This window comes from Rana temporaria, chromosome 4, assembly GCF_905171775.1.
Source record: "Rana temporaria chromosome 4, aRanTem1.1, whole genome shotgun sequence".
NCBI classification, from domain to species: Eukaryota; Metazoa; Chordata; class Amphibia; order Anura; family Ranidae; genus Rana; species Rana temporaria.
The window spans coordinates 88,559,439-88,579,633 of NC_053492.1; the positions used below are offsets into that span (position 1 = coordinate 88,559,439).

The 20,195-nt window shown below is 41.7% G+C and overlaps 1 protein-coding gene across 5 annotated transcripts in view; it reads right to left on the reverse strand.

The window, feature by feature from the left end:
• The window catches only part of ASAP2 (ArfGAP with SH3 domain, ankyrin repeat and PH domain 2), a 344,117-nt gene that overhangs the window by 1,140 nt on the left and 322,782 nt on the right, over positions 1-20,195 (reverse strand). For 3 of the 5 annotated variants that reach the window (XM_040348639.1, XM_040348637.1, XM_040348638.1), the window contains 9 exons: positions 18,807-18,922; positions 18,349-18,416; positions 17,892-18,005; positions 14,856-15,102; positions 9,460-9,627; positions 7,920-8,070; positions 6,361-6,428; positions 5,415-5,509; positions 3,511-3,633 (listed from right to left, as the gene is read on the reverse strand). In XM_040348639.1, coding sequence (XP_040204573.1) covers positions 3,511-3,633; positions 5,415-5,509; positions 6,361-6,428; positions 7,920-8,070; positions 9,460-9,627; positions 14,856-15,102; positions 17,892-18,005; positions 18,349-18,416; positions 18,807-18,922 — 1,150 coding nt within the window. The remainder of the gene's footprint in view (positions 1-3,510; positions 3,634-5,414; positions 5,510-6,360; positions 6,429-7,919; positions 8,071-9,459; positions 9,628-14,855; positions 15,103-17,891; positions 18,006-18,348; positions 18,417-18,806; positions 18,923-20,195) is intronic. The other 2 variants (XM_040348641.1, XM_040348640.1) reach the window with 1 other exon arrangement.

Below are 20,195 nucleotides of genomic sequence, written 5' to 3' on the forward strand. Positions count from 1 at the left end.
CATTTAATTTGAATTTTTTTTTTTCGTTTGCGTAAGTCGTCCGTGAATCGGGATGGACGTAATTTACATCCACGTCAAAACAATGACGTCCTTGCGACGTCATTTAGCGCAATGCACGGCGGGAAATTTAGGAACAGAGCATGCGCAGTTCGTTCGGCGCCGGGACATGCTTCATTTAAATGAAACACGCCCCCTACTCGCCGCATTTGAATTCCGCGCCGTTACGCCGCTTGAGATACACTACGCCGCTGTAACTTACGGCGCAAAATCTTTATGGATTCGATTTAAAGCCAGGTAAGGTACGGCGGTGTAGCGTATCTCTGACACGCTGCGCGGGTGCAGATCTCTGTGGATCTGCCCCTGTATGCATAACGTTTTCCCCCAGGTGTCTTTGTTCCAGTCCATTACATCATGAGGCCTCTTCCTTGTTCAATAGTCCTGAATGTTGCAGACAATGCATTCTCTGCAGCATCCTCTTGTGGGTCCAGGGCATCCTGATGACGTGCCCACAGGGGGAAACCCATTATGTTTTTGGTTCATTTGTATGGAGTTGAACGATGACCAGCTTCAATCACCCCAGAAAAGACCCTGGATAACAGAGGCAGGCATCATTGGACAGTGCTTGAGTGTATGGGCAGCTTCTTGTACCACTGAGTTCACCAGCTTGAAAAAAATAAAATTGGACATACAAGGGTGGATTTACTAAAACTGGAGAGTGCAAAATCGGGTACAGCTCTGCATAGAAACCAATCAGTTTCCAGGTTGTTGTTTTTCCAAAGCTTAAAAGATAAGTTCACATAAAAGCTGACAGTCGCAAAGGATGTCGGGACATTTAGTTCATTCATGCATGGAGCGCTGAATCACAAATGTGTGGGCTTCATGGAAGAAGGGGAGGGGGGAAATCGAACAGCGGCTGCAGCACTGGGAACATGTTACCAAAGGTGAACTTATCCTTTAATTGAACAAGCTGAAGTTAGAAGCCGATTGGTTTCTATGCAGAGCTGCACCAGATTTTGCACTCTCCAGTTTTAGTAAATCAACCCCAAAGTGTCCGATGCCATATTTAAAGCGGTGGTTCACCCTCAGTGACACGATTTTACCATCGAGACAGGCATTGTAGCGCGAGCTACAGTATGCCTGTCCCGATTTTTTTACCCCCGTACTCACTGTGTACTCGTACATTATAGATTTCGGCTCCCGCGGGGAATGGGCGTGCCTATGGAGAGGGAGGATGATTGACGGCCGGCCCTGGCACGTCACTCTCCCCGAAGACAGCCGGAGTAGGTCTCGGCTCTTCACGGCGCCTGTGCACAGGCTATGCGCAGGCGCCGTGAAGAGCCAAGACTATTTCGGCTATTTCCGGAGAAGCGTGACGCGCCAGAGCCGGCCGTCAATCATCCTCCGTCTCCATAGGCACGCCCATTCCCCGAGGGGAGTCGGTATCTTCGATGTACGAGTACACGGTGAGTACGGGGATAAAAAAAATCGGGACAGGCATACTGTAGCTCGCGCTACAATGCCTGATTTTATGGTAGAAGAAAAAAAAAATTTTTTTTTTTGGGTTCATAGGGTGAACCCCCGCTTTAACACTATATGCATGTAAATTAACATTTCCATGTGTGTCAGCATACAGATCTAATGTAGCCTATTAGCTGCCCCTAGACAATATGTAAATATGAACCACTGATTACACTTGATATTTACATGTCGGCCTTGAATGGCCACCTGTGTCCTAACAACCAAGGACATTAGACAGCCAGAGCTGTCTGTGTCCTAGCAATCAATGGGCTGCATAAACGCTGCACACTTGTAAACATTTCACCAACGTTACATGCATGCAGCGTTTGGACAGCTTTAGAAAAAGAAAAGAAAATGCTGTATAATACTTACATGTCAGGAACTCCTTCCAGCTGCCAGCAAATGAACACTACATCATATGATCTATGACATAGTGGGTTTTTCAGGGACAGCTAGCCAATCAGGGGCTCTGTCTGAAGGAGGGGGGGCTGGAGGTTAAGGGTAAACTAGGTTAGATGTAGATTAGGTTTTAGGCCCATTTAAAGTAAACCTGACCATTTCAAACTGACCATGTGGTGAAAGATACATCATCGATCCAATTCAGTGAAAACTGCAAGTCCAGATGATACAGAGATGCAGGCGACAGAAATTAGAACCCAATATACATTTTGTGGCATCCCTATTGGTCAACAAACCTGGCCATTACATTATAGTACTTTTGGGCCAAACAATGATTGGGCCAAGCTTAAAGTGGTAGTAAACGCTGTACTACCACTTTAACCTACAGGTAAGCCTTAGATATTCTTTATACCTACAGGTAAGCCTCATCTCCAAAACCTGTAAGGTTTAGGAGATATTCCCCCCGCAATGCGCCGCTGACTGCAGCGACGCATGAGCAGGGGGGATCCTCGGCTAAAGGGCCGGCAGCCGCCGGACCTTGCCGGAGAGAAGTCTCCCGCGCACATGCGCGGGAGTGACGACATCGCCGCTCCAGCCAATCACAGCGCTGGAGCGGCGATACCAGGAAGACACGCCGAGGAAAGATGACATTTCCCTCGGCGTGGACCAGGTAAGTTCCTCTCACCTCGTTTCCAGGTAAGTATTTCATAAACAGCTAGTATGCGGTGCATACTAGCTGATTATGGCTTTTGCTTTTCAGGTTTAAAAAAAAAAAAGACAGCGAGTATACAACCGCATTAGGGTGGGCCATACACAGGGTTGCAGGAAAGAAATTCACTGTTGATGTGGAAATTCCCCCTGGCGGGCCATTGTCTTCTCCTGGCGGGGAAAGCAGTCCCCGGTGGGAGAAGACCATGATTATCACTAGCGATAACGATAATCGCAAGAGAATTCGTTAGGCTGGTTGTACCCAAGTTGATCAACTTTGTACATTCAGCCTGTCCATTAACATTTTACAATCTCGGCTGGTTCAGCAGGAACAGGCCGAGATTCGAACCGTGTATGGCCAGCCTTACTCTTGAAGCAATGGCTGCCTGCATCTCTGGAATAAATGTAGAATTTTCTGAAGGAGACCTCTTCCTATACATTTTTTAACATCTGCAGGGCAAAAATAAAGCATGGACTATATAAAGCAACTATTGCTGACCTGAAAATGTGATCTTATTATTCAAGCTCCAGCAGCCATAGAACTTAATGGGCATGTTTTAAAACCAGCAATTTTAGCTGACAATGCTGCCTTCATGCTCGTCATGAGAGAATTATGAACACAGCCACTGTCTGGTTATCAGACTGATAATTTTTTTTATCAATGCTTACAGATTTACTGGCATGGAACAAATATAGAAAACATAGGAATTCTGACACGCATCTGCATCACTGGTCTTTTGGGTCTGTGATTCAAAAAGCATTGATACAAAGTACAGCCAAGCCACAAGCATATTCGGAAGGAAGCAAGCATAAGCAGCCTCTATATTTCTGTAATAATAGTCACTTTATATTGTCCACTCTGAGCCCAGAAGAGAGTCTACTCACCCACCACTCCTGGTCCTCTTCTCCATCTACCACAATGATCTCCCCCTCTACGAAGGTCAGCTCATCTGGATTGTCTGCCATGCAGTTGTATACTGCTTTCCCTTTTTTGATCTTTGGTTTTGTCTGTAAGTCAACATATTTTACACAGTCATCAAAGCCTTTGGTTCTGACTTGCCAAGTTAACAAGGAAAGAGCAATGGAACATTTCTGTCACTTTTTTCAAGTTGTTGCACATCTTACTCACATACAGCCTTGAAGCAGACACTACAAAAGCAGTAGCTGCACCGTAAAATAGCATTAAATTTCATTGAGTACATAGGCCATGATATTACAGTGATTAGTAACTACACCTAAGGACCATGAGCTGCCAGCCCTGAACAACTCTCCTTTATAGAATGTAGCCCACAGACACAATATGTGGATGAAATAGCTGGCTAGTAAAAGAACAGGTGTATAAATACGTACCCTTGTATCAACTGCGCATGCATGCTAACCTTTCTCAGGCAACTATGATTAGCTGGAAAAGCCAACCTACTGTAGGGGAGTCATTCTCCTAAGATGGGTCAACTGAGGTATGTCTACACAGGCCACACAGTGCTTATTATTATGTAATCTTCTCTCACGCTAACAGATGGTGAATGTCGTGTGTATTTTTATAAACCCGCTTGGGGTGTGAGCACTTTCACAGAAACAGCAACAATGGACAAAAACTAACGGTCACAGGGACGAGAGGTGTTAAATAAAAAAAGATGACCATAACAGTAAAAACCGGAAGCAATAATTCAGACTTCAATTTACAGAAGAGGACAGAAATGTCAAAGCCTGGGAACCAGATCTAATCAGCCAATTTTTTGTAAGTATAGCACCAAATTCCTAAACGTTTCGCCTTATGGAGCCCTAATAATGGCTATTTTTCTGTATTCTGTTGCTCTCCCGAAATACTGTTTCATCCTACAGACCGTGAATGTCAAAAGCCAAATCGCCCGACTGCATGATTAAGGCCCCATACACACGAGAGGATTTATCCGCGGATACGGTCCAGCGGACCGTATCCGCGGATAAATCCTCTCGAGGATTTCAGCAGATTTCTATGCGATGGCGTGTACACACCATCGCATTGAAATCCGCGCCGAAATCCTCTGGCGATGACGTGTCGCGCCGTCGCCGCGATTATGACGCGGTGACGTGCGCGACGCTGTCATATAAGGAATTCCACGCATGCGTCAAATCATTACGACGCATGCGGGGGATCCCTTCGGACGGATGGATTCGGTGAGTACAACTGTACAGACCAGCGGATCCATCCGTGGGATCCGATTCCAGCGGATAGATATTCTGTGCATGTCGACAAATATTTATCTGCTGGAATTCGGAAAGATCCGCGGATAAATATCCGCCGGAGTGTACACACCATAGAATCTATCCGCTGAAACCCATTCGATGGGATTTATCTGCGGATAGATTCTATGGTGTGTACGGGGCCTAAGGCTCCGTAAGGTGAAATGTGTAGGCGTTTTGTTGCTATACTGGATTTTAATGAATAAACAATCATACCTGGTCACCAGCCTTTGACATTTAAGTCAAATATATAATTTATTGAAACGATCAAGGTTTGAGAACATACAACAGGCCATCTTCTCATAGCTTACCTGTCGTATATGCGATGGCATAATAATTAAATGCAATGCTAACGGTATATACTTTGGTTGCTTTTTTTTAAATACATTTTATTTGGGTTTTTCATATTACAGCAATGCTGAAGAAAAATAACAAATCAAAAAGAAATAAAGAAAAAACAGACTTTGCTCAGGGAAAATATTATTAACTGCCATTCCTATCAACAGAAAATATAAGCACCTGCTTTTGTATTATAGGCTGCATATTGGGGCAGTATAAACACTCACCAGCTGAGACTTCCTGGGCATTGGGGCAGGAGGTTGCAAGGGTAATATAGCACCTGGTTTAGGTCCTGGGGGCGGAGAAGGGGCATCATCTCCAGCTGTCAAAAAGACATACCAGTATCTTATTAATACATTTTTGTATTAAAATCTATACTCTAAACATATCTACTGTATCTATCTATATACACAGCCATTATATTATAATTTTAAATATATATATTATATATACACACAGTATAATATATATTTACACTAATATGGTAGGTAAATATGATTATATAAACTATGATCTGTTTGAAAATTAAACAGGCCAGTTAGAACAGCCAGACAAAAACTATTGCTGACCCTTCAAACTAATTAAAGCGGGGGTCCACCCAAATTTTTTTTTTTTAACATTAGATTGAGGCTAATTGTGGGAAGCACAATCGGGTGTTTTTTTTTTAAATCAATGCAGTACATACCGTTTTAGAGATAGATGTTCTCCGCGGCTTCCGGGTATGCTCTTCGGGACTTGGCATTCCTATTTGATTGACAGGCTTCCGACCGTCGCATACAGCGCGTCACGAGTTGCCGAAAGAAGCCGAACGTCGGTGCGGCTCTATACGGCGCCTGCGCACCGACGTTCGGCTACTTTCGGCAACTCGTGACGCGCTGTATGCGACGGTTGGAAGCCTGTCAATCAAATAGGAACGCCCAGTCCCGCAGATCATACCCGTAAGCCGCGGAGAACATCTATCTCTAAAACGGTATGTACTGCATTGATTTAAAAAAAAAAAACACCCGATTGTGCTCCCCACAATTAGCCTCAATCTAATGTTAAAAATTTGTTTTTTGGGTAAACCCCCGCTTTAAAAGGGGGGGAAAAAAAAAGCTATAACTGTTAATCAGCAGGTGGCGCTGTCCTCCTGGTGTCAGCCCTGTGCAGATGGAAGTAAAAATGGAAACTCACCAGTAGGAGGTAAGGCAGGGGGTGCCACAGGCTGGGTCTTGCTTCTTAGTGGAGCAGGTTTTTCTCCTCTGGAAATAGAATAAATTACCAAACATAAATATCGCAAGCACATTTTTTATTTTGAAGGCACAAAAAAAATGTGTAAAAAAATAACATAAAAGTGGAGGGATAAGCAAGCATTAACTTATTTTCCCTAGAAATAAATTAAAACAAAAATAACTGTATACAATATAGAATTCCTACATGCATACTAGCCTCCTAACAATCATTCAAAGGCCAAAAACAATGGTGATGGAAGCTCTAATCTTTGATGGTTTGAGGCCTCGTACACACGACAGAGATTCTCGGCAGAATTCACCGAGAAACTCGGTCAAAACCCGGATTCTGCCGAGAATCTCTGTCGTCTGTACAGTTTTGGCTCGATGGAGCCGCCGAGGAACTCGACGAGAAAATAGAGAACATGTTCTCTATTTTCTCGTTGTCCTCGTTCTTCTATGGGAGAAGCCGGCCCGCCGAGCTCCTCGGCGGCTTCATCCCAAAACTCGACGAGGAACTCGACGTGCCAAGCACGTCGAGTTCCTCTGTCGTGTGTACGGGGCCTCACAGTTGGCAGCACTGCTTAGCTCCAAAGTCAAAGAAGTAGCAGTACATGAAGTGTGTGGTCAGGTTTGTGGACTCCCCTGAGAGTTTAAAGGCACTGGTATCTTTTGGTGCCTGCTCCTTATCAATGTAGTTTGGATTATTGCTGTGGGTGCATAGGTATATGTTTCACCTTATCACGTGAATTAACACTATCTACATACTGAAAAAGAGGCTGATTTTACAAACACATAACATGAAACAAAGACAGCAGAAAAAGATCAAGTCGCCCTAACAAGTCTGTCCGACTTTTAATACTTTAATAGTTGACTCGCCAGTAGAAGTGGGTTTTGCACTCTCACAGACTTGTATTCAAATCAGCTTGGTGGGGAGGCAGACCAGCTTGGGTGGGGGGCAGTTCGGGTCTGGCGAGAGGAGGTGAGCCTGTGGCCACACTGCGCATGCACATCAAGGTGCCTTGCAAGAAGGGGGAGCAGGAGGAGAGGAGGATCCTGCCTGCTCTGCAGCAGTAGCTCCTTTTTATCCATGTAGGCTTCTGGTGGGGGGCGAGCAAGTTGTACTCAGCTCTGCACTCATTACATAGCGCACCCCTCAACCCTACACTCGGTACATAGCACACCTCTTAAACCTGCACCTGGTACGCAGCGCACCCCTCAGCCCTGCACTTGGTACGTAGAACACCTCTTAAATCTGCACTCTGTACGTAGCACACCTCTCAAACCTGCAATCTGTACATAGCGCATATTGACTAAACAAGGCAGCAATGATGTGCACAGAAATCTAGAAATATCTGAAGATTCTTCCTTTTAGTCTCCCAAGGCAGTATGGAAAGTAAAAAAGGAACCGTGTTGCATGAACAATGAACTTATTTTTTTCTCTCAGAAACACTGCCTATAAGTGAGACCTTATACAGGGTTGTTATCAATAGCACATGCTCAACTCCCTCTCCATAGACTTACCCTGGAACTGGCTTTTTCTGTGCCGGTCTGTTGGGAGGCTGTGGTGGGACTGGTTTGTTCTGCGGAACAGGAGGTGGCTGGCTCTGTTTGGAGTGCTGGTTCAGTGCTTCAATGACGCTGGCTGTTTTTGCTACAGGAATTGGTGGGGGATCTGAAATGAAAGCAAATCAATAAAACCCAATAAATAGACAGCACCAGTGGTATATACATAAACACACTCATGCACAGTGGACATTCTTTAAATCAACACACAACGGTAGGTGTGCACAGTACACAAAACAGAAGGGAGGCACCACATAGCAGGTTAAAAGGGCAAATGTGTTATCAGTACACAACATTACACCAAGGTTCTACACATTCAGTCTTTAGTTAGAAATATGCTAAATTCAAGGGTGAGGAAGAACATCTAAGGGAGTTCCTAACCACTGGAAGGATAATCATTTTCGGTCAACCAGTATAGCGTAAGCTGTTAAACTACATATTCCAGCATACTATTCTGTATCCCTGCATACCTTCTAGATATTATCCGAATGGACATTATGGGACATGTAGTTTTAAGCTGGAGCTATGATGTCTGTTATCAGTCTACAGTCTTGAAGGCCTTTTTCATATAGTTTAATTGATGCATCTTTCCATCAGGCCTTCCATACCATAAAGGGAAAATGCAGACTTAATAGTAGTACAGAGGTTTCCAGAAACATTGACTGTGGAATAATGTTAATGTCTGTAGACCTTTCTCTTACCTCTCTATGGGAACCTGTTCACCCAAACATGCACATTTGTACAGTACTTGAAACATTATAGAGCTAACCATTGGATTGGCCACAAATCTGGCACCCACTTCACTCATGTCTGAAGGAACCCACTTCACTCATGTCTGAAGGCACCCAACTAGCTAACTGCTTCATGTTCATTATGAAGCTAGGAGCCAGTTGATTTTGTTTCATTGCCATCTCTTCCTTCAGGTCTTGTGTCTTGTGTAAAGGGCAAAAAAAAAAAAAAAAAACTTTACAGCTTCCTCAGAAATGTAGGAAAAAGTGTAGAACTGACATTTCTGGAGGTAGAAACGTATGTTCATATATGTTTTAATTTCTGAAGCGGGCTACAGTCTCTGACTTGTGGTGTCCCTCTCTGGCTATACAATGTGTATAAATCACAAGAGTGGTTGAACACAATAATAAACCACAATGAAAATTCTGAGCCACCATGGAAGTTAAAAGATAGAATCTGATTAGCTGCAATGAGGTAAAAACAGTTAGAAATTCAGACTTCATCAACAAAGCCCACTACTTGACAGCAGAACCCAGGCCTTAGTTACCCTATAACCTGACATCACTTGATGACTGTCTGGCTTCTGCTGCTCCTTATTTTCTAATGTACAGTTGACATGCATGTATTACAGTTGGCAGCACAGAGACGAAACGGGGTTAGACACAACAAAATACGACAGTAGGATGAAGTGAAGGGTCATCTAGTAGTAGTGACTGTAACACAGTGCACTGCAATGGTGCTGATGGGTGGATGACAGGAGGACACGTACTTGTGGCAGTAGATGTTACACGCATTGGTGGCACAGGAGGGTGGATAGCTGGAGGGTCAGATGAGGACCGCTGTCTGCTGCCACTCTCATGTCCTATCGCATGGGATTTCCAGGCCAGGGCATTTGAATGGGCGCTGTGTATACTACTGCCAAAAAAAGTCGACTGAACTAGAAGTGACAAAAATAAAGAGGATAGGAGGAAAGATTTCCATTGATCACACACACAACACATGCCGTCGTTCAATATCTAAAAGTAGCGTACATTATATAGTATTATTTTCAGAAATACTATACGGTAATACATAAAAGTTGTATGAATGCACATTGCACAGGAACACAACACTGCAGCTTCACTTAGTAAATAGCTTGCAGTAATCAAATCTATAAACTTTATCAAACTCCCATTGTATGAAAAATTATGAAAACATGAGTCCTAAAACTAGAAAATGACTTAAGAACCAAATATGAAGATTCATATTATTTAGTTACCTATAGTATCATTGAACATCATTTTTTAAAGGGTCACTAAAGGAAAAAAATTTTTTGGCTGAAATGACTGTTTACAGGGTATATAGACATAACAGTTAACGGATTCCTTTTAAAAATGATTAAAAATTGAATTTAATCTATCATATAATGTGCCTCTAGTTTCACTTTCGGTTTTAAAGGTACACACATGAAGTTCCGGGTGAGAGGTGAGTCGGGAAGACTCACAGAACAAAAACAAACAAATCCAGGGCAGCGTTTTGTTTTTAAAATGAATCTGATTGGTTCTGAGGAGTTTTAGACACACAGCTTAGACCACCGTGAGAAGCTCCCAGTACCATGGTTATAAGGAAACAGGCAACCAGGAAGTGTGGAGATCACCGCAGAATTACAGCTACTTCAAAGCAAAAACAAACAATGAGGACATGAAACCAGTACTGCAATAAGCTAAAAAAAAAAATTCCTTTAGTGACCCTTTAAGTTTTGGATGGCATTAAGAAGGATTAGAGGGGAGATTCACTACTCTCTTTGTCCTGATGACTATTGTCACAGAATTAAAGTTGGGTGAAATACAACATTTTTGCGTTGTCCCCAAAACACAAGGTAAGGGGAAATCTTCCAATGGCAACAACAGTTCCAGATACAACTTTCTAAGAAGGGAGATTTCCTGTTGTGTCTCTGGGAGAGGAAGTAAAGGGAAATTTCCCCAATGGTACACCAAAAGCAAAAAATAAAACGGTCAGGGCTTTACTCCTTACTTACTCTATCCAAAAAAAAAAAAAAATCCCTTTTTATTTTTAGACTAATCCTGCTTAATAATGGTGAAACTGGGGGAACTCACTCAAAAAAATGTATAAGCATGTTTCCTTAAGTGAAATTGACATGCAAATATGAGCAGTACATCAAGACAGCTGGAGTTATAGGCTCATTTAACTATAAAAAGTTCAACTTGATCCTCAAACATCTTCCTATTGGCGATTTCATTTTTATATTCCACTAGGAACATTTTAGTTTTTCAATAAATGCATAAAGTAGGGTAGGGTTACAACCCCTGCGAGTTTTCTTCTGTCGACATAACAGGAAATCTCTTTGAAATTAGGGAAAATCCTCTTATAGAAAGCGGTCACCAAAATAGGTGCTGCCCTTTAAGATGTCCCCACGTCTGTTCTAGTGACAACTTAAAATTTTGAATTAGCCCTTACTTTCAGTCCTGATGACCTGGTGACCTGGTGACCATGGTCACACAGGCAAATAAAGAGAACAATTCTCCTTAATGGGAAAATACGCAGCAATAAAAACCTGACAGTGTTCAACTCACCATTCTCTATTTAAAATGAAATAAAAACCTTAAGGAGTACTGTATCCAAACGTCATACTCCAACAGAAAATCTACAGCATGCTGCCTGAACTGGGTGTTAAAAAAGATCTCCATTTAGAAAAAAAGATGCCTTCCATCCTACATAGCATCAAGTAATGTGGTATGGGATTTTTTGTTTTTTACATAAAGTAGAAAAATAAAAATCCCATTTCCTTTTTCATCCTGAGGGACGTAGGAATTCAGATTGCTGGAAGTCCAAAAGAGTCCAACTGATTGAGGAGCAAGAGCAACAAAACTAGGGCCTGCCTGCAGCTTAAAGAGCCATCTGATGCATCATATGCCCAAAGTTGATAAAAGGAGGAGGCCTGAACATCCACCTGGTCATACTTGAAAAATGTTGGGAGCAAAAGACCAGATGACTACCTTTCAAATCTGGAAAACGGCAGCCTGATGCTGAAAAGCCCAAGAAGCACTCACAGAGCTAGTAGAGTGCACCTTGACAGGAAAGGAAGAAACATAATCCTTAGGACCATAAGTGCCTGAGCTACTGAGAAATGGTGGATGACGTAGACACGCATAGCACAAACTAAATACAGGCAATGGAGGGACTTCTCCTTCTAATGAACTACATATGGACAGAGGGAAGGAAGAACAATGTCTTGGTTGAGGTGAAAGGTTGATACGAACTTAAGTAGAAAGGATGTTGTAGGATTCCAAACCACCTTTTCATTGTGCAAGGCCAGAAACGGTTCTGAGCCATCAGGTCAGATACCCACCTGGCAGGAGGGTGAGAGTGAAAATGGGAATATTTCTAATAAATTCAAAGGCGGTTTTTGAAGGCTTACAAAACCAAACTCGGATCCCAAAAAGTCACTGTGGAATGCACAGGAGCCAAATGATAGACATCCTGTGTACCGTAAATGTCTTACATGAATGGGAAGCTAGCAGTATTTAGAACAAGATCACAAATGCTTAGATCTGATCCTTGCTGGTACTAAAGGCAAAATTCCTTCAATGTGGAATGGCAGACGTTGTAGATGTAGACTTCCTAGCCCTTAGCATTGCAGGAATCCTCTGTCCGACAGAACCTGGGTTTCAAGAGCCATCGTAAACTCCATGGGCCAGATCCACAAAGAGGTTACGTCTGCGTATCTATTGATATGCCGCGTAACTTCTAGGATGCGCCGGCGTATCTTTTTTCTGTATCCAGAAAGCAATATACGCCGGATTTTTGCTTAGATACGACTGACGCAAGTCTCTTACTTGCATATTTACGCTGGCCCCTAGGTGGCACTTCCGTAGATTTACGCGTAGAAAATGCAAATTAGGTACATACGCCGATTCAGGAACGTACGTGCGCCCGGCGTATATATATGCGTCGTTTGCGTAAGGCGTCGGACCGGCGTAAAGTTACCCCTGCTATAGTGAGGCGTATGCAATGTTAAGTATGGACGTCGGAACAGCGTCAAATTTTCCGTCGTTTACGTAAAACGTTCGCCAATAGGGCTTTCCTTAATTTACGTTCACGTCGTCTAGGCATTAAGCGGGCGTAATTTAATTTGAAAATTTGACGTGATACTGAGCATGCGCCGTTCGAAAAAAGCGTCATTTACGTGGGGTCATGCTTAGTTTACATAAAACACACCCCCCTGTTCCTCATTTGATTAAGGCGCGCTTAAGCCGGCACATTTACGATACGCCGCTTAACTTTAGACGCAAGTGCTTTGTGAATACAGCACTTGCCTCTCTAAGTTGCGGCGGCGTAGCGTAACTACGATACGCTACGCCCACCTACATTTACGCTGCTGACTGTGGATCTGGCCCCATGACTGCAACGTAGGGTGATAAACCAGTGCCTTGGGACAGAAGATATAGATGATCTGAAAGAGTCCACAGAACATCTGCTAAAAGCCTGATCAAGTTGGAGTACCACATCTGCCTGGGCCAGTCCAAAACTATAAAAAATCACCCAAATTGCCTCCATCTTGATCTTGTGGCGCATAGAATGAGTTACAGGGAAGGAAAGTGAAGGCTTTACTAAACCTTCTGAGCCAGCACAGCATGCACTGCTTCTAACAGAAAATTCATAGTACCTAAAGAAAAACTCCAGTTTTTTGTTGAACCTGGAGGCCAAAAGGCCCATACAGGGCTGGCCACAATTTTTTGGGGGTTTGCAAATATCTGAATCTTCCTGTAAGCAGCAGTATAACCCAACAGTCTTTGAATTTCTGCATCCCTCAATGAAAGAGAAGGAAGTCTTTATTGTGATCAATAGTAACTGCATTTAAAGTAATACATTTCAGGTAAGCCATTTGAGTGGGGGAATGATAAATGCTTAATGGAAATTTACCCCATTATACCTAGTCTGATAAATAGACCATCAGTCTTTAGAGCTTGCAACTGTAATCTTCATTTACCAGCAAAACGTATCACCTAAGGGCTTGTTTAGACTTGCTGTTGGGGAGTCGTTAAAACACGCAGTTAAGCTACATTTGCCGTGCCCCCTTCAACCATCTCCGAAAGACAGCATACAAGGGTGTTCACATGCCGTGTTTAAGGTGTTTGCGTTGAGCCAATGGCAAAATATATCCCTGTCTCGTTCGTTTTACCCATTCAAGCAAACTGGGACTTGCCGCAACTGCGTGCAATGCAGTCGATAGTGGCCTAAAGTCAAGTCAAAACAAGCAGAAAGCAGGCATCATATTGCTTTATCATCGTAAATGCCTTTAGAATTTAACTAGACACGCATTGCTTTTCAGAAGTGTGGCAATTTAGCCACATATGTAAACTTGGCTTTATTCTATATTTTGTCCCGTTAAAGGAATTGGACTTTTGGGAATGGCTAGTAAACCAGCATTGTTCTGATTACTTTGTGCCCTGCGTCTTCCCTTTCATCATTATAACAAAAACAGGGTAGGTGGTATTTAATTATTATTATAGAATTGCTCATTTAATTGTCAAACAATTCATATTGGTTCCTTGATTTAGGCCCACACCACTGTTCTTTAAACTGTATTAATAAATAAAGCTTAAAATGCCAGGAAATAGGATTGCATCACATTCTACTGACCATCAACGGCATTCATAGTGGGAAAGCATGAAGACTGCAGGACTATACTGTGACCAGCATGTTTGCTTTATCTTTAAATTTGAGGAACCCTAGACAGAACATTACACAATTTCCAGGTATTTCTTTTCGGTACTGGTGACTTCAAGGAACCTCATACTTAGGAATTGTGGAGCCTGAATTATCTTAAAAATGCTAGCTGTCATGCTGATCTAATGGCTTCAGAAATTTCTTAGACACTGACCCAGAAGTAGTATGTACATCAGGGGTGACCTCACTCTAACTTGTCTGATCTGCATGTTTAAGCCGGGTCAGTATTTTAGAGTAGCGAAGCCAGAAACAGCAAGACAAATACCACTTTTAACAGGTGGTCAGCCAATATATACATTTTGTTTTAGATGTGCAGAGTTTCCCAAAATAGCAAAAAAAAAAAGGAATTGTCAGGGTTTCAACAAAACATTTGAAAGGTTATCCTATTATACGATAACAAGCTGAACTTGCCAACATTTTGTTTGGTTTTCCTACCTTTGCCGATGTTCCTTGGTGGCAGAGGAGGTGCTGGTGCTGGCCCAGCAGAGCTTGGCGGTGTAATGTTATTGAGCACTGCTCCATAGGTGTCATTCTGAATGAGACTGGGAAGAAAATTTCTTTGCTTGTCTTTAGCGACGTTGGCTGCATCTCTAGCTAAAGAGGCAACGCAAGGCTGTCCTGCATTTGCTCCAATCTGGTAAAAGCTGACTGGCCTGTCCTCCCGGCGGTTAGGACTTGGCTGCTGCACAATAACAGATAACACAAAATTAATTGGAGAAAACAGCACAGATGAAGTGCATTTCACACAATCTTTTTCCACTTTTGCTTTCATTGGTAATTTAGAATATTAGACAAGTAGGAAACATTACAAAAGAATGGGGCTGGTATTTACAAAAAGGTTTGCCACCATCAACCTTATTTAATACAAAAGTTTTTATTTTTAAAAGCAGCACTTCACTCTCTTAATCGACATTGACAATTTTGAATCCTCATGCTGCAAGCAATAGTAAATAGATAGACAATTATATCATATTAGCTTGTTTTAAACTTTTTTTTTCACATTTCTTTAGTTACTTCCTGGTTTCCATGCTTAGTCAAATGATGACATACAGCCCAGGAGTCTTCAGTAGGGAAGCTTTTACAGCTAAGCTCACCCTCTCCTGCTTGCATGCCTGAGCTAAGGGCAAGTGAATACCAGGAAGTAAAAGGTGCATGAATAATCTGCCCTTACTCAAGATGGCCACATGTGTAAATGCTAGGCGGGAGATTTTCAAAGTCATTTCTCAAAAAAATAATACGTGGATGGATGGGGGAGCTTGCTTTGAATATTACAAATGAATTTAGTATAATTTTTGGTTTGTGACAGTCAAATGAAGTGTAGTTCCATTTTAAGTGATAGTTTCTAAACACAGCAACCAATCCATCCTGTACTGGTTTGATTTCAGCAGAGCCAATTCTAATTGGTTGGAATACTGTTCTTATGTTTGTATCCTGACCAAACATAAGAAATGGATCGGTGGGCTCTCCGACTCATACACATGTATATGTGAAATGTTTGACTTCCAAGGTCAATGGCCGTTACCTGGGAAACACTTTAGTGTGCCTTTTGGGACTAAAGATAGGCATGTGGCGATGATCTAAGCACTGAAATAATGGCATATAGCTTGGATCTTTTAATAACAGGCAGCATGTAAAAATGTGTTGGCTCAGTTGATTATATATATATATATATATACACACACCTTATCATAGAACAAAAACCTAGGGCCCCATACACACCATTACATTTTCTGCAGAGTGTCTTCAGATTTACCAAAGCCATATAATATGAGGTCAAATCTTAAGAGTTTCAAATTGTATGCAATCAGGCCAGCCCTTGCACTACATGGTTTTGGTAAATCTGAAGACAAAAATCTACAGGAATTCTAATAGTGTCTATGGGGTCAGATGCCACGTACAAACGACCGTTTTTAATGTCCTAAAAAAAAAAACGTAGTTTTTCTCCACAAGCTTGCCTTGCATACACACGATCGTAAATAAAAAAATGCTTGAGCAAAGCGCAGTGACAGACAACACGTACAACGGCACTATAAAGGGGAAGTTCCATTCTGATGGCGCCACCCTTTGGGCTGCTTTTGCTGATTTCGTGTTAGTTAAACTTTGATAAGAGATGATTCGCGCTTTTCAGTCTTCATGCTTTTCAGTCTATTACAGCGTGACGAATGTGCTATCTCCATTACAAACGCTAGTTTTACCAGAACGTCTCATAACTTCTGAGCATGCGCATTTTTTTGCCGTCGTTAAAGCCTACACATGATCGTTTTTCATGACGTGAAAAACGAGGCGAAAAATTAAAGCATGTTCTACATTTTTAATGCCCATTTTTCACGTTGGGAACAATTTTCTGGAGCCTACACACAATTGTTTTTAATGACCAAATTAAAAAATTTCAATTTTCTCGTCATGGAAAACGATCGTGTGTATGCGGCATTAGAGTGAAAAGAACAAGGTGCACAATGATCGGTATTCTTATTTATAGCGTGAACAAGTTTTACCACCAGGTCATGACCAATTTATGCTCAGAGATGCCAGCTTCTCCCTTAATTACTGATATATCTAATTATTCAGGTCCTATGGGTTCATATTATTATAGTCAGCACAATTCCTGCATTTAAACTACAGAACCTGTACAATGGCGACATGAAAGGAACAAAGCTGGCCATAGAGGGATTAAAATGCATCCGGTTCAGGAGGGACAGAAGTTAATGTTATGATCTGTCCGAATCAGACTGTTGGAGGGACTTTCATTTGATAAGCACCTGCAGTCAATCATCTGTAGCACTGATCAGTATATTCTGAGGCTGGGTTCACACTATACTACACGACAGCAGTACGACTTATATTCTACTTTGCTCTGCGACATCGGTCCTACATCCATCCGACTTTCATGAACAGGATACTACTTTGATCCGACTTTGTGATAGTCTGACTTGTTCTTTGACCAATCAAAACAATCCCAGTGTGAGATGAATTCCTTTTACTGCTGCTGTAATCACAATGTCGGATGTCAAAAGTCGGATGGTAAGGACAAGGCTCCTACTTTGGTCCGACTTCAATGATATTCATTGGGCTGAAGTAGGATCAATGTCGAACCATAGTAGTACAGGGAGCATTTTCAAAGTCGGACCAGTTAAGACGGCTCTCATAGGGAAACATTGATTTTCACACGTCATGCGACATGAGCTCCCAATGTCGGAGCGTTTGTCGGACAAGTGTGAACCCGGCCTTACAGAGGAAGAGTTTCCACTTTGCTTATTAGGATGGAGGAGGAATCCGTTATTTTTTTTTTTTACAATTAGCCCGCTGGCCGATCCAAAAAAAAAAACAATTCAAACATAGCCAGCCTTTTGTGTGCAACCCAGGGTATTGGTGTGAAACAGGTACATGATTCTGGAAGTGTCAGACACTGCTTCAAGACTCCATATAGCATATCTAAAGACTAAAATAGATTTATTCTAAAATAAAACCAACCTGAATTTTATCATCCACATCATCATCACTCTCATCCAGGTCCACATGATGCAGCCTCCATTCATATTCCACGTGGACATGGGCATTGAACCTCCCAGTCAGAGCTTGCATCAACTGGTTAAAAGGGGCACAATATGAAAATTAGGATGCAAGAGAAAAAGAAAATGCATGCACTAAATATACATATAGAGAAAGCCTGGTCATCAGTTTTCCTAAAGTTTAAACAACTGAAAAGAAATAGATTATGCATGGGTGAGACTTAACAGAAATTGAGAGGTCAGTCTGCCCAAAGTGAATATCTCAGGTCTGAGAAGGTGCCAAAGAGCTTATTTACATACTGGGGACTCTCTCAACAAGGAGTGTCAGCTTAGCAGCTGATGTTTTTAGATGCTTTAATACAAAGAGATGTGGAAAAATAGGTGATGTATTATGCGAATGAAAAAAGATCAAGACTTACCAACTCCTCACACTGTGTGTGCTTTAGTCGCTTAGCAATATCTAGGGACGTTTCTCCTGCTTCATTGGCTGAAACACAGAAAATATACTTATGCAGTGGGGTTCCCCTATTTATACCATCTAATGAAAGCAATCACCTTTCCCCTTTTCAACTGAAAAATAATGCAATACCGAAGATAAAATGGATATTCAGCTCTGTATTAAACTATAAAGCAGTACAATAATTCTGCCTGATAATTTAAATTATTATGGAAAAGCACAACATAAAAGCCAATGGAAGAACATGAAAGATGCCTAAAAGTGTTTGGGGCTGACATAAAAAAATTGAGATAAAGAAAACAAACAGCTGCCCACGGTAAACTAAACAAGCTTCCTCTTTATGATTATGTTCGGAACCTATCCTAAGAATTTCTTTGCGCCAGTGTTTATATATCCGCTCCAGTAGATGATGGGACTTACCAATCTCTATGGAAGCCTTGCCTCTCAGTAGTAATTTAAGGCACTCAGCGTTGTCAGTTAAGCAGCAATAATGAAGAGCAGTGCTGCCTTTCACAGTCTGTTTGTCCAAATTACCACTTGGAAGAGAAAAAAAGTCATGTTTAGAAGCAGTCACAATTTTAAGACACAATAAAACCATAAACAAGCTATAAAAAAAAAGTCTGTCCGCTGCTTTATTGAAATCTATACAGGGAGATTGGTGCTTGCAACGCCCCCCACCGGCGCACGGATCATGCCCTGGCTGCCCAGGTATCGGATTAGGCATCGGAGCGCAAGTACTCGTGCAAATGCTCGGCATCAACATGGATACTAGTATCGGTACAACCCTAATTTATATATATATATATATATATATATATATATATATATATATATATATGAAATAAAGGAATATATTATGTACATCAAGTGCCAATATAAAACCACAGCGCTGTGAGAATAAATCAATATTCAAATCTAAATATATACACAGGTGTACAATGTGATATCACAATTATAAGTGAATAAACTTATAAACTTGTAAACATGCAAATAAGTGAAAAAAAGTTCGTGATGCTACAAAAAACGTGACGTATTCAAAAGGAAAGTCAGAGAGCATTGACGGGGTCTGCAGCTTACACAGGAAGTTACATCTAGGATTGTTTGCAGCCATCTTTCAGCTGTTTTGTACTATCGAGTGAAGGAGTTATTATTTGAGGTGGTGTGCTGTGCCAAGGATTGCGGTGAGATCATCCGGTTAATCGAGGGTCCGCCGTGACCACTATTATCTACAGTTAAGGAGTTTGAAGTGTGCAGTGATCTGCTATCACACAAAGCTGTTTTTGTGATTTTGATTTGTGAGTGCAACTTTTGAAGGTTCATTTGAGTGTTTTAATAAACTGGTCTTACGTTTTTACACTATTTTGCATTTTTCTCTTGTTTTGCATTATCATTTTGGAAACTTCTTGGAATTAACACTGGGATTTATATTGGTGACACCCTGGAAATACTCTTATTACAAGCTCGTTAGCCAAACACGAGAGTGGGAGGCATATGATTGTGGTGAGTGTCCACTGTGAGGGGGGATTGGAGCACTGAACACTGAGGTGTGGTGGAAGTCCTGGAAGAGTGGATCAACTATTTTTGAAGTCACATGAACTTTCCTTTTGAATACGTCACGTTTTTTGTAGCATCACAAACTTTTTTTCACTTATTTGCATGTTTACAAGTTTATAAGTTTATTCACTTATAATTGTGATATCACATTGTACACCTGTGTATATATATTTAGATTTGAATATTGATTTATTCTCACAGCGCTGTGGTTTTATATTGGCACTTGATGTACATAATATATTCCTTTATTTCACA